Source organism: Tyto alba, unplaced genomic scaffold (genome assembly GCF_018691265.1).
Source record: "Tyto alba isolate M040663 unplaced genomic scaffold, T.alba_DEE_v4.0 Super-Scaffold_40, whole genome shotgun sequence".
Lineage (NCBI taxonomy): Eukaryota > Metazoa > Chordata > Aves > Strigiformes > Tytonidae > Tyto > Tyto alba.
Genome location: NW_024881316.1, coordinates 5,865,961 through 5,880,870, shown reverse-complemented (window position 1 = coordinate 5,880,870; position 14,910 = coordinate 5,865,961). Strand labels below are relative to the sequence as shown.

Here is a 14,910-nt window from a genome sequence, read left to right as displayed (position 1 = left end):
ACTTCCCGTACTTAAGAGTATAAAGCTTCAAATGCCTAGACATGTAAGTGAACAATGCCACTGAATTCAGCTTTGCTGATTTTGTAGCTTTGCAAATCATGTTCATACAGTAAGAAAGATCTGAATATTCCAGCTCTTGACTATTTATATTCAACAAAGGTTAGCATATCTAACGTACATCAACGTCCATGGATCATGGCATCCCTAGAAAAGGAAAAAGTGCTTCAGACCCAAACAACTTCAACTGTGTATTTCTGCCTTCGCATTTTATCATATATCCAAGCTTCACATGAAACTACCCATCACCACACTTGTTGCACTGCCACTTAATTGAGCACAAGATTAATCAAGACATTCATCAAACAGTAAGGCCAACACAGCTACTGTTAGAAAGCCCGTGATTTTACTCTATATTATGTAAAGACTCAATAGCAAAGACAGCAAAAATGTCCTTCCTAAAGGAACGTAGTTGTGTTTAGGTTATTTCAACATTGACATAAACAATCTATGAGTTCATTTCAGCATAAAAATTTTTATCTCTCTGGACAGATTATGTAAGACTGTCCAAATCACAGATTTAATCCAAAAGTATTGTTCCTATCAGTACATTTTGAGAGCTCAAATAACTTTGTCAAAAAACAATTTGGGCCCGACCAGCTGAAATACCAGCAAGCTTTTACCACCTGTGAAATCCTGTGGCCCGTAGGCCAGGTGATACAATCCAGATCAGGGCACGCACAGCCCACCACTGAACCCACTCTCGAGGGTCCTTCAGGACACATGGAAAAGAGAGTCAGCTGATACCTGCAATGGCTGAAAACATGGCACTTCTAGCCCAACATAATCCAACATGGCATTAGAAATGAACACTGGCATAAGAAGCTGGCATTCACATTGCAGGTTTGGGAACCCACCGAGCAATCTGAAGACTTCTCAGTCTTCTCTCAGTAAGAGCAGGCAGAACAAAAGATAACACGGACCATCGGATTAATCAGTTTTCATGAACACACATATAGACAGTCATCCATCAGACAATGTTTACTGACCTATGAGCTCTTGGAAAAGAACAGCACATCAAGGACCTAGCCAGCAAGGGTCTGTGCCTGATTTTGAAAAGCATGTAAGTGGGATGGACGAGTAAGAGCAACGAGCTACTGAGCATGCATCTACAATGCAAGCAGCACAGTATATATGCAGTACTATCTGCCCTTTTCCAGTATATTTGAGGACAGAAACTTTACAAGTAAAAGATCTCTCTTAACCATTAAAAACACGATCAACATTTCAAAATCAAAATGTTTACGCTAGGAATTTTATTACTATATTTAATTGAGATAAACAATGAAGAAATCTAAGGTGCTTCAGAAATTACTTCTCAGAAATATTTCTGTTTATGGGAAATGAAAGATTGAGATTTTATTGGAATAAAACCCTCAACAAACATAGACCCAAGAAAGCGTAAAATACAGCCCAGAAAAAAAATCACGAGAGAAATTCTGGAGGTTTCCGTTGGCCATAGACACAAGCCATTCAGGACAATCAGACAGAGGAGAAATTAACAATTTACTCAAAATGAACTTGATACACTGAAGATTAAAAACTGCAGCAATATTCCCATGATTTGCCTCTGTCCAACCCAATCTCCTGGTTTTTTAATATGGTCAGTGAGTAATTTGTGGCTACAGCCATCAACTGCGGAGTGTCCTAAAAGGAGACAGACTCTGCCTCTTTCCCTATTCAGAAAGAAGACTCCATGAATCCCTGTTCAGAAGTTTCTTTTTGTGATGGAAAAACAAATACAGTAAGTTTTTTATTTTGTATACACCAAATCAAGTCACAGCACAAATGATACGTGACTAATGAATCTGACAAATAAAAACCCCCTGATTTTTGTGGTAGAAAAAGCTGAGTTCAGAGGGTATTTTAGCTCCACCCTAATCTCTATTTGGTATGCAGTAAAAATCTTAAGTAGAAATTATGCAGTTTCATGGGGAAAAAGCTAAAAATAGAAAGAGCTAAATCTCTTCCTTTTAAACAATCATTTCACACAAACCTAAGAACTAGTCCTTGTCAAATGTGTTTAGATTCTTTGAGCTCAGCATACAAGAGCCTGAAGTGTAATCATCATCACTTGCTATTTTCAGTTTACTTTTTGCTTCTTAAAAGACTCCTAATGCCAGTCTGCCTACAAAAAGTCAATTGAGATCAAAAGCTCCTGACTACAACTGCTCATTTACACCTTTCTAGAAAGAACAAACCACTTCAAAAGCAGCCAAATGATCTGCCTACTTCATTTTAAAAGCTTCAAATTTGCCAAAGTGCCAAAAAATCAATGTACAAAATTTAAGTTAAATCTAAGGCATGCCTAGACTATTTTAAATGTATATAGTCTATATTTAACAGCATTAATATTTCTATATTTAGAAATGCACACTCTTCATAAAGTATATATTTAGAAACTAAAAAGAGCTGGATGTACTTCCTAAAAAAATAATTTTTTTTTAATTATTTTATTTTATATTTTAACAGAAGTCAGTAGAGCTAGGACCAATAAAAGATACAAGGCTAGTGTGAACCAGAATTCATTTTTTCTTTTTTTGGGAAAAAAAAAAAAAAAACAATAACAAGAAAAAACAGGTCATTCCTCTTCACAGCATCTTTATGCAAGAGAGATAAAGAAGCAAACTATGTTTTCACTGTCTAAGCTCCCCAAAACCTATTCTTGTCTTTTCATCTTGCACTCCTTACTTAAGGGTTTGAGTCCCTCCTCCTACAATGTCTACAGCTCACTTGCTAAATTTTTAAGTGTGCCACCTGGAGTGAGTTTTCCCATGCTGTACCTTTACTATGATGCTAATAAGAAACCCAAACCAGATCATCACTATGTTGAAGAATTAACCTGCCATGCTGACTACTACCATATCACTCTTTCAATCTACCATGATCCACTTTTTCACTCCTCTTATAAATAGAGCGCCAGCTCTTTCAGGCAAGCACCATATTTTTGTTCTGTGTAATACCTATCACCACATTTTTCCCGATTCTTGATTAACTAGGAGGATTACAGTTGCATTACTAGAACGCAGACAAGGTAAAAATAGTGTAGTAACCACCAGCTCATCTAAGCATACTTACCCTACGAAATACAGCCAAGTGAATCTACAGATAGTCTCCAGGTACTATTTTGGACACGGGTAAGATTCTCCCAGCAAGACTGCCCATTAACTGTGAAACCAGTATTGTTAATATTTCATCAGTGAGCACCTGAATTCAAAGAAGCTGGGGCAAATACATTTCCTTCAATTCCTCAATTCATCTAAGGTATCTGAAATTCCAGCTGTCCCACCACTTGGTGGTCAAACTTCCAAGTTAAAATTACAACATTTTATGTCGCTAATGCAAAAAAACCCTGCATCACACTGAAAAGGCACAGCATGCAGTGAATATAGTGAAAAATTAGCACTTTCATGTAACTTAACAGAACTGTCCAGCTGTCAACAGCAGCCTAGCACCAAAGCAAGGAGCTGAGGAGCAGCACAGATGTGCAGATGAAATCCGAAGGCCAAGATGCTCCACAGCACATCTGTGAAGGGTCTTTATGAGCTTCCACCTAACGGTCAAGCATACAGAAAGAAGAGCCTTGTACGGGTCAGTATAAGATCTTGCAGAATTGCTACACGTTTTGATGTAAGCTGCAAGCTGATATATTTTAGACGTTCGTTCCGAGCATCACCTGTGGCATTTTGGCTTGCCCGCCGCTAGAGCAAATGTCACCCAATCAGAGCAAGAACCACATCCATCACAGTTAGCAACCGGGCAGAGTCACCCATCAGCGGGCCAGGAGGCTCAGCGCTCTGACAGCCACCGAAACCTTTGCGGCAAACAAGCCCCCGCTGCCTGCTAGAGCAGTAAAAGGACCAGAACTGCTGACTGGTAGTGGCAGCAACACTTCTTCCCCTGGAAAATGTCATCTGAAATTCTGAAAGTGTCATCTCCAAGATTTCCTAGCCCAAAGGCACATCGCACATCCTACACCATCACTGGAGCTCAAACGCCAACCCTGACATTATATTACAGTCCTAAAAGGGTGAGACGCTGATGTACTTTTTGCTCAAGGAGTGAGACAGAGCTTTCCGATCGCTAGATACAACTTTCCACGTGACAGTAAAAATCCCATAGCATTTCTCACTTTTAATAATCCTTTTTATCCAGTCACCCATGTTAAACATGGTTTGTCAACGTTCGTGTTTGCATCCTGCATAATCCCCCTCGTTTCCTACTGAAACCCATTTGCCACTGAAAAATTACTTCAAAGAATGAACAGAAGCCAGACGTGTCCAGAAACCAGAATGAAAAGACTCAGTAACTGGGTTTATGACTAAAGTAAATTAAAGGATTGAGTGGGTAAAAGGAGTAGTACTTTGATGACATATTTTTGCTAGTATCTTTTAGGAAAGGTTTTATGGAAAATTTCAGGGATACCTGTCAATATCCAACCTCATAAAGCAAACTGCAACTTTTGCTTATGTTCTCTACCCCACCTTAAATGTATTTTTAAAAAATATGAACACACCAAGAGGGAAAAAGATCTGGGTAGATGCATTCATGGTCTAACATGGATTTTCCTACAAATTCACACTCTAAAAAGCAAAACACTAAGTACCATAAAGAGAACCATAGCTTATAACTAATGATGTTGGCCCTCAAGTGAAAACTTTGTATGTGAAGAGGCAGTCAGATGACAGAGCTGACAGACTACGCACTCACGTGATGTGAACACTGATGTAACAGTGCCATCACCACAGAAAATCGGAGGGCGTAACAACTGAAACAGCTGGAGAATAAATAACCAGTGAACTCACAGTAACTTGGCAGAATAACCATGTGGACAAAAACTGGGAAAAAAAAGTGGTCCAAGGTGTCATAAAAGAACAAAAGAACATGAAGGATGAACTTCAGAGAAATGCTAATTCTGTGAAGTCTAAAAAAAAAAAAAAAAGGCACTGTGGTTGCAGTGCTGTGTGTCAGATAGCTGGCTGAAGCCCACACAAGATAATATGTTAAGCTGAAACCCATGCTGTACCCCTGCCTAAAGGGCTGAGTCGGAGCAGATGAAGGAAAACAACGGCTGCGCGTAACTTCCCATCTACTCTGGAAGGGTGTTGTGGGAGTTAGCTAATTAACTTGGATAAAACAGATAAAGCTGTAAAGGACTACTGGAAAAGAGTCTGAGCTCTTTGAAAGTCAAAGTCTTGCCACTGAGAGCAAAAAATTTCATTTCATATTCTTCCTCCACGCAAATTGCCCCAGTTTGTTTTGATGACACGTCTAAAGTGGAACAACTTGTCCTTGATCTACGACTGATGCTCACAGCAGAACCCGTGAGACGCCAGCTGCATTTCTGTGAATCTCGCAGAAACAAAACTACAGAGCACCAGTTCTTCAATATTTCATGAAGAAATCTGACAAAATATTTACAACCGTAGTAAACTGCAGAGCAATTTCACACAGGCATATTCTGCTATCAGTATGGCACATGCTCATGCCACTACTATGCTTCCATTTAAAAAGCTAGAAAATGAGAGCGGAAAAAATCCTTTAAACACAAGTCAGCTTTATATGCTCGTGTGAAAGGATTATTTAATGGAATTGGGAAATACTTGTAGCTGAAGACAACATGCAACAAGAACACAGTGCTACACCTGGAGCTACTGCCATCTGCTCCTACGTTCTTGACGTCTTCCTTTATCCTTCTGTACCTGTGTTTAATGTGCTGTCATGTGTATCCTGTTTAACTGTGCAAGCAGCAACATCTCTATAGCAAGAGCAGGATGAAGTCCTAAAGTAAAGGACATCAACAGCAAAAGACCAAGTGACGTTCTAAATAAAAAATCCAGGAGATTCAAAACATGAACTCGAGTACGACACGCGGAGTTGCGGTTAGGGGTCTAAAATACCACATCTCCGCGCAATCGAGAGGACAAGCTGCAATCCGACCACCGGGCACGTACCCGCCTGCATTTGCTGAAAACGCAATTTCAGGCAGCGGAACGGCAGCGCTGCGGCCACACGCGCCGCCCGCTAAAAACCCTCGGCGTGGGGAGCCCACAGCCAGGCCGCGGCGGCAGCAGGCCGGCGGTGGCATCGCCAGCCCGGCGTGTGCCACGCTGTCACGGCACGGCAGAAGGAGCCACGCCAGCCTCACGACACAGCCCCGCAAGCTCAGTTCATAGCGGCGTTCGCTTCCCATCTCTTTCCGCAGAGCCAACACGCCTGAGGCTTAAACCCGACCGAAGGCGACGCGACCGGCTCGCTCTCACGTAACAGACCGAGAAACTCACTGCAGGTCACGGAGACTGCCCGGTGCTGCTGCTGCTGCTGCTGCTTTCACGTCGCGGCAGGGCTGACCCGTTCTAGGCCGACAGCGGAGGGTCGGCACCGGCAGCTCGCCGCCGGCCCCCCCCCCAAAAAGCGAGCCCACGCGAGCCGCTCTCGGCCACCCGCGTGGAACAGGGCGGGAGAAGCGCCGGGCCGGGCCGCCCCACGGGGCTACGGCGGGGCGGTGCCCCCCCCCCCCGGCCCGCCCCCTCCCTGCGCGGCGCTCCGCAGGCCGCGGGGCTCGGCCGCCGCCGTGGCGGGGCCCAGTGGCCCGGCCCGGCCCTCCCGCCGCCGAGACTCCGCGGCACCCCCCCCTCTCCCCCCGCCTCTGCGGGAGAAGCCCGCCGCGGCCACGGCGCTCCCCCGATATGGGCCGGCGGCTCCCCCCCCCCCCCCGGGCGGCCCGCACTCACGGAGCGGCTGGCAGGCGCGGCGGCAGGAAGCGGCGGAGGAAGCTGGGCCGCAGCCGGGGCCGCTCCGCTCCGCCCGGCGCGGCCCGCCCCCGGCCTCGCCGCCCCGCTCCCCGCCCCAGCCGCGGGCCCGGGCGGCTCCCAGCGGGCGGCGGCGGGGCGGTGCGCGGCCGGGGGGGGGGGGGGGGTGTTCGGGGGCAAAACGCCTCACCCGGGACGGAAGGGCGGTGTGTGGGGAGCGGGGGGGGGGGGCGGGAGGGAACCCGGGGCCGCTTCGAAACTCGCGGCGGAGAAGGGAAGGGGGTGCGAAGGGAGGGAGACGGGGTGGGGGTTACCTTCGCGGCGGGGGCTACTGCCGCGGGTTTGTGCGTGTCGGGGAGCAAGCTGACGGGTTTGCAGCGGTGCAGGTAGTCGTACCCAGAGGTTACGCTGAAGGGCCTGGGCCCTTCGTGGATTTTTCAAGGTGGCCACCGTGGGAGGGACTGGAGGGAGATCAGAACCAAAGGTGCGTATCCCGGCCGAGGGATGTCCAGCACATGAGAGAGGAGCTGGCAGAAACTAGGATTGAGATGAAATTTGCCATGCGGCTGGACAGCAAGAGGGGCTTTGTTTGGACAGGAGGCAAATTGAATTATGGACTGAGAGATAGTAGTTTTATTGGAATAACATTATCCAGTGATACGGCATAGAGAAAAAAAAAAGGGTGAGGTTGCTGTGGCACCCCTCAGAAACCAAGGGTGGAGAACCTGTAGTGAATTTGCTGACAAACAGGCTGAAAGAATGGTAAGAGAACCACGTAGAAGTTGTTGGACCAAGCAAAGACAAGATGTCAAGATGAGTAGTTGAAAGAGGTTGACAGATTAAGCAGGATTTGATTTAGGTAAGAGGAATTCTTTAGGCACTTTAATGACAGTGGCGACATCTGAGCACAAAGATCTGCAGGCAGACTGCAGACCATGTAACAGAGTAGCCCCAGACATGGGTTGTGAACATCGTGTTCATGGAGTCTATACATGAGAGGGAGAGAAAGACTATGGAACAATCATCTGAAACAAATTGGGTCAAGAAGTGGGTCCTTTCTCCTCTCTGCACAGGAGAGACTAGAGAATTATTGCACTGCCAGAGCAATAGATTAAAAGGTTGAAGGAAGGAAAAGTGAGCATATATGAAAGGGGGATAGTGTGAAGGGGAATACATTTGTTTAGCACAGGAGAGGAGAACAGAAATATCAGGAAGAGGCACTGGCAGAAGGTGAAGTCAAGCAAAGGATGTAGAAAAGAGGTGAGGAAATGTTTCCCAAAGGAAATAGTTTGAATTCTTTGCAGAGACTGAAGACAGCAGGCTTTATGCAGAAGTTCTTGCTGTGTTGGGAAAAATGGGATATAAATTAGAGTTGCATGTTAGGAAAAGAGATTTGTCACAGAAATCAGCCAGGTCCCCAGCATTCCTCCAGAAGCACTCAGCAAGGCAAAAGCAGAGCCAAGGAAAGCCAGTGTTGAGAATGAATCATGTCTGAGGTTTCGTAATGAGAGAAAATGAAGGGTCAAGGGCAAAGAAGAAAGAAACACAAGGAGCATCAGCAATCAGAGGTGTGAAAGAAAGGAAAGAGAAATCAGAGAGGGAAGGCCAAAGGCAAATAGTAAATCATGGTGAAGAATACGATGGGAAGGCTGGAAAGTTTGTGGGTGGAAAAAAACACATGGTAGTCAGAAAATGCAGTAACAAATCAGAAAGGCAGTACGACTTGATAAAGACTGTGCAAGGGTAAATACAGCAGGGTAGTGAGCTGGGATGTGACGCCACTGGGGATGAGTGTGGGAGGCTGTGCAGAAGCGGAGAGAGAGTGAAATGAAGAAGAGGTGCGATGGAGAGAGTCCCAAGAGGTGAAATGAAGAAAGCTGCTGAGGAGGGGTTGAGTGAGTGCTGGATGACAGTGCCATGAAGGCGAGAGAACTGAGTGTGCTGCTTCCCACCCTTTCACTGACTGGGGGAGTTTACCTGGCTTGGTCTCCTCTGACTTCAGTCTTTTACAAGATGGCTAGTGGATCATTCCGATTTCTGCAAGCAAGCTAGTGTGTTCTCTCTTTGTGTGTGTATATATGTATGACACAGGGTCAAATTAAAACTATAAATTAATAAATAAAATGCAACATCATGTGAATATGCATTTCATGACGGGTATCTTTGACGTTCCACATCACGTGCTTTACAGTCCTTATAGTGATGTATGCAATAAATGGAGAGTAACTGTGGTCACTATTTTACTACAGATAAAATACACAGTAAATTATACTCGAAAAGAGAATTTCTAGAAGTAGTATATTTTACCCATGCCTTGTTGAAAATGGAAAATGGATAAAACTTCGACTCTTACATAGATATACTGCTTCAAAGAGACAATTTGCAAATGCCTGTCAAGGAGGCCATATGGAAAGGCTGGCAGAAGGGCAACTAGTGAACCAGTTACATGTGCCAAGTTCAGTTTGTCACACTTTACAGTACAGAGAAATATTTTGTTCTCGTTTTGAGAAGGAAAACTCTCATTAGTAAAGAGTCAAAAACATACTCCTCATAATGCATCTTTTACAAAGAGAAGAGATCTAGCATGTCTGCCTTTAAAGACTGGAACTGGGAGTACATAATATATCTACAAAGGAATGTAGTAAATACAGAGTAGTGATTTAAAACGCATTGAGGAGAAGGGCCCTAATTTCTCTACTTAACACATATCTTGGTTATCAGTCATTGGGGCTGGAAGACTGACAGCTTTTAGAACCAAACCGCGTGGAAACTAGGGATGCAGGGTTTGCCCTTGGACCGCAGTTCCTGTGGCTGTGAAGGGACAGTGGCACGGGTGAAAGCTAAATTCATCTTTTCAGGTGTAACGCTGAGAGGTTTTTTTTTTTTTTTTTTGGAATGACTTTGAGTGGATTTGGCACCAAAATTCCTCATCCCCGTTCAGTCTCACAGCCTTTGGCACTTTAAAGGCTTCTCAGCAGCTCGGCTCAGTTGTGGAAATCACTGCGCCCCGGCAAAGCGGCAGTTGCTGGGTGTACGGAAACCGATGGCAGCGGCTGCCCGACCCCGCTGCCCCCCGTGCCCGTGGGTGCTGTGCGGGGCAGCGGGCACATTTGTCGCCCTGGTGAAATCCGGGCCTTGCCAGAACGGGAGGGACGCCAGTGCAATGCTGTACAGTCACCGCGTGCCAGCATGCGAATACTTTATGGACGCCAAGTCATAAATTCTCAGAAATTGGAGGGATTCACAAGGGAAAAACAAACCAAAACCAAACCAAAACAAAACCAAACAAAACAAAACAAAACAAAACTGTGAGAAACAAGCCCACGTGTATATAAAAAAAGTTTTATTGGGGACAAAGTCAGTGGAGCAAAGAATACAGCGCTGGGCGCAATGGTGCACCCTGGAGCCAAAAGGGGCTCCCTTTTATTGTATAAATGGTTACATATTCATCTACTCTAATACATATGCATCACTACTTCTAAGGATAGGGAGGGAATATTACAATTAGTTCCGAGAAATCATTAACATATCCCCCCAACCCAAATTCCTCCCGTCGCGCTTGCGCAGTGCTCCCTGGTGGTCGTGGGCGGGGGTCTTCAGATGAAGGCTCGTAGTCTTCTTCACGGTGTTCGCTCGTTGACCCTTATTTCTGCGCAAACTCAGTCCTGTGGTCGCGTACACCTTGTCCTTCAAGTCTGGGCTAATTTGTAGCTCTTTTGTCTTTATGGCTCAGTGGCTCCAGTTCCTCTCTTATCTCAAGAACAGGAGATAACAGAGAGGGCCCATCATGTTCTTTCCCATTCCATTGCAAAGGAGTTACCATCCTTTGATATGGACCATCTGGTGAGCATTTCAAAGGAAAAAGGGGGGACTGTTGGGTTGGTGTTTCCTCTGATCAATCCCCCCTCTCTTCTCTTTTCCCACTAGTAAATTATTTTACTTTTCTTAAAATTTGTATCATTGTACTAATAACAGCTTCAGCCTAATTCAATAAAAGTAATTGTTTAATTACTTTTAGCGAAAGCAAAATTCTTCTATTATTTATCACAAAAACCAAACAAGGTGACTGGTTTTAACCGGGCCTGGCTACACCGGCGGTGCCTCCCGAGGCCCTGGGCGCGCCCCACCCTGAGGCGGAGCCGCCTCCCCCTCCCCGCCGGCCGGGCGGCCGCCATCTTTGGAGGCGGGCGGATGGCGGGCGGGGGCTGGTGGCGGGCGGCGGGTGGCGGCTGGTGGCGGGCGGCGGCGACCGGTGAGGCGGGCGGCCGGGGGTGAGGGGTTTGCTGGCGGCCGGGGGGGGGGAGCCCCGCCTGAATGTGTGTAAACGTTATTTAGGGGCGACGGGCTCCCCCGAGAGGCGGGGGGAGCGGGGGCCGGCTCTGGGCTCACGGGCGGTGCCTCTCCGTCAGGTCCCGGGGCGGCGGGTACCGCCAGCCGCGGCCTCTGCGCCGGAGGGCCGCCGAGCCTTTCCTACCGAGAGCTCAAGGACTTGAAGAAGACCAACGTCCTCCACATAGACGTGCGGGAGAGGTGGGAGGTCGACAGATTTGGAAAAATCCCCGCGTCCATCAACATACCGCGTAAGTTACTCACATGGAGGCGTTCGGCGCTCCCCTTTGCTTGATGCTCAAGTCTGGACAAGCGGTGGTGACTGAGCAAAAATACTAGAGCTGTGCTAGGCAGCTGCTAGTATGTTCTGAGGCTAAACTTTTCCTCCAGAGGAATTAGAAGCCTTACCGTGTAAGCCTGTGGATGGAGAATAAATGACCTTTTTTTTTTTTTTCTCTGTATTTCCCAGTGGGTGAATTAGTGGAAGCTCTACAGATGGACCCAATGGAGTTCAAGGAGCAGTACAAGCAAAAGATGCCATCCAAGTCGGACCCTGTGGTTTTCTCCTGTTTGGCAGGAACAAGAAGTAAACAAGCACTCGGGTTTGCCATGTCCTTGGGTTTCAGCAGGTATGACTTGTGTGTGTAAGGATGGGATTCAGGCAGCCTCGCCCCATGAAGCAGAACTCGTACTCAGCTTCTTGTGGACAAGTGTAAAAATTTAAATGCGGAGTATGAAAAAAATGGCTGGTATTTGATTTAGACACTTCCTCTTGACTCCGCTGAGCCTTGAAAGACACCATTGAGTGTTCCTGCAAAGTGAGGTGTATCGCCCTGTGAAACAAGCCCTCAGCAGCTCTGCGCATCTGCCGCAGTGACACGAGCTGCTTCAAGACCATGCTGCCACTGAAGGGTCCTTCTGCCTCCTAGGGCTCCCTTGCTGAAATGTTGCTTCCTTACACAGCTTCGTAAGCACTAGTCCTGAGACGCAGGATGACTGAACAGGTGGAGAACTGCTCACTCTGGTAGAAGTACGATCTTAAAGAGTTTATGAAACCACACCCATTGTTAAATTGCAATTCTAGCTGTACAGTTCACGGGTGACAAAGTACGCCTTCCCTTTTAGTAAAGCGTGGGATTGTTTGCCAGAAGTAAAGCAGTGAATAGCTAAAAAGACAATGAGATTGGTAGAGTGAAAGCAGAAACAGCATTTGGTTGGCAAAATTGTTACACCCATGCCAGAAGGTGTTTCACTGGCTTGAAGACTGCAGATAGAATTTTAAAAATAGGCTGATTGCTCGTGTTTTCACTGAACTGCAATTCATGAACTGGGGTATCCCTGCTAATTCTAGTCAAAAGTATCGAATTACTTTTGTGTTTTATAAATACACCGCTTTAAAAAGTGCAAAATATCCTCCATTACTGTTTTTTCATGCTGCCTAATTGAAGGAATCAGCATTGTTTTGCACGGTGGGTTTTTGTTTCCCAGACTTTAGTTTTGTGCAGGTCTATGTCAGATGATGTAGGTTTGCGAGAAGTAAAGATTAGTGTGCTGCGTTTACGAAGCGACATCTGAAGTCATATATGTAATAACGTGTAAATCTTTTACTGCAGTGAGACTGTTCTCTCTTTTTTAAAAAAATAAGTGGTAAACTGTTTCAGTGATCCTGGTGTTACTACTTGCTTGATGTTTGATCTCTAGTGTTATGTCATTTGGAAGAAAGGAGTTACAGAACACACTGCATGGAAGCAGGCAGTATTAGAGTACCAAGAATGTTGATCTGGGTCATTGAAGCTAGGTACAAGTGTATTTGATTGCAAAAAAATTCTATTTTTGTTTGTTTGTTTGTTTGTTTCTTTGGGATTTTTTTGGTCATGTCCTCTTAGATACCTTTTTCAAGAAGAGTCCTTCTTAACATTGTATCTTACATGTATTTTCAGAGTTCAGCAATATGCTGGTGGCTTTGAAGATTGGGTAAAACATGAACCTCCAGAGGAAAAATGAAGATGACTACCCCAACCCTTGCCCCATCAGGGCTTCAGGATGTTTTGCAGGTTTTAGCATCCAAACTATGTATATTCCACTTCCAGAATACAGCCCACTCCTGTCTTGTGTAAATGGACATTCACCTTCAAATAGCTATGGAAAGCAACTGCTTGGTTTAAATTACATCTAAAGACTATGACACGAGCAGAGGATGTTAAATTTGTTCAGCCTTTACTTTGGGCTCTGTTTTTTGGTGAAAATACGTGAAGAGAACCTAAGTGCTTATTATGTTTACTAAGATTTTTGTACGATGTAGTTTATGACTGTTAACTAATGATGATAAGACAAATAAAATTATCCTTTCCCAAATAACTGTGTTGGGTAGTTTGTTTAGAATAGTTAAACTGCAGATATTCTAATGGAATTGGGGTAACTACCTTACGCATGGATTTATTATGCTTCATGTGTAGCTAGAGTTTTAGAATAGTTGCTGTGTTATCAAAGAGTACAAGCACAAATTTTTAGGTTTGTACTACGTGATTGTGAGGCCTGAAGTTTGCTACCGGTCAGAAAATACAAACGGAAACTGACCTGATGCTAGAATACTCAGTGTTCAAAATGCTGTATGATTCCTTATTTTACAGGTATATCTATTTTTACATGCAGATCTGCTTCTGAGCACAAAATGCTATAGCATTCAGTCAACAGCTTCTGTTCCCTCAGCAGCTCAGTATCAAGTGAGAACTTGCCTGTATTTGAAGTTCTTATTACAAAGATGTAATCGGTTTATGCTGGAAAATTTTAGATGTCCAAGAAAGTTACTAAACCCCCTTTCTTCTTTTATGTACTTTAATTTGCGTGTCTTAAACTTTAAAAAACAAACTAACCCATCCCATCCCCACCTATAAATTTGCATAGTTATAATTTTAAGGATTTTGTTTGTTTTTTAATGCTGTTAGCAGTTCAGGAGGACTAGCAAAGGTGAATCGCTTTCACCTTCAGAAAATTCAAGTCCTGGTACAGAAGTTCAGAATTCTGCAGGATGTCTGGAAAAAGGAATTACAATTTCTGGTTCTGCTCTAGTCAGTATTGCAGGTGATGTGCACTTAGCCTACAGCTCTGCCATTCTGACCGTGCAGTCTGCATGGCAAGAAGAGGACCTAAAAAACCTATCCTCTCAAGTTTAGAGAACAGAGAAGAAAAAGTAACTAATCTTACTACAATTTTAGTAAGTCCCACAGTCTCTCTGCAGTCATTTGTTCCTAGCGAACTCCTGCAGTTGGCACAGCCAGCTGTGTTAGCTGTGCTGCCCTGACTGTATCCCAAAGGGGTTTCTGTTCTCTCGTCCTCGCTGGTAATTAGAGACCCTGTAGCGTACCTGTCACAATAGGGAGCAATGAGTGCGTTTTTCTTCAAAGTATCATTGACTTTTTAGTGGTCCTACTGCTATACTTTACTTCCAAGCCATAAAAAAAACCCAAACAACTTAAGGAGCAGAATTCAGATTCATTTCCAAAATACTGGTTTAGTTTAACTGATGAAATAATGGGAGTAAGATGAAATTCAAATGTCCGGATGAGTATGGGTGTAGCCCTGTTGTGATCAACTACTCTGCAATTCTCACTACCTTTCTCTCGAAAGGTCTTTTTCAGCTTGTATCCGGAGGAGTCACAGATGCCAACAGTTTTGCTGGATTTAGCCAAATCCTGTGATCCTAGCTTTGCCTGTTTAACATGACCCTAGACTATCAGTTTCACAGTGCTGTGGGCACACAGTCAAAGGGGCC

At 45.0% G+C, this 14,910-nt stretch overlaps 2 protein-coding genes across 6 annotated transcripts in view; one reads left to right on the top strand and one right to left on the bottom strand.

Annotated features, from left to right (window-relative positions):
• Positions 1-8,893, bottom strand: part of USP45 (ubiquitin specific peptidase 45) — a 57,450-nt gene extending 48,557 nt beyond the window's left edge. For 3 of the 5 annotated variants that reach the window (XM_042802900.1, XM_042802903.1, XM_042802905.1), the window contains exon 1: positions 6,792-6,879. The gene's annotated coding sequence lies outside the window, so the exon portion shown is untranslated. Of the gene's footprint in view, positions 1-6,341; positions 6,533-6,791; positions 6,880-7,123 lie in introns of those variants that run through there. The other 2 variants (XM_042802902.1, XM_042802901.1) reach the window with 2 other exon arrangements.
• A 2,107-nt stretch (positions 8,894-11,000) lies between these two features.
• Positions 11,001-13,493, top strand: TSTD3 (thiosulfate sulfurtransferase like domain containing 3). The gene is made up of 4 exons (XM_042803435.1): positions 11,001-11,061; positions 11,219-11,389; positions 11,608-11,767; positions 13,079-13,493. Exons 1-4 carry the CDS (start codon positions 11,001-11,003, stop codon positions 13,140-13,142), a joined length of 456 nt encoding a protein of 151 aa, XP_042659369.1. The 3' UTR covers positions 13,143-13,493.
• The last annotated feature ends 1,417 nt before the right edge of the window (positions 13,494-14,910 follow it).

Bases quoted from the DNA above. Each gene is read 5' to 3' on its own strand.
- TSTD3 (XM_042803435.1), top strand. From the start codon at position 11,001: ATGGCGGGCGGGGGCTGGTGGCGGGCGGCGGGTGGCGGCTGGTGGCGG. The intron at 11,390-11,607 runs GTAAGTTACTCA...TGTATTTCCCAG, and splicing joins CGCGTCCATCAACATACCGC to TGGGTGAATTAGTGGAAGCT. The intron at 11,768-13,078 runs GTATGACTTGTG...ATGTATTTTCAG, and splicing joins ATGTCCTTGGGTTTCAGCAG to AGTTCAGCAATATGCTGGTG.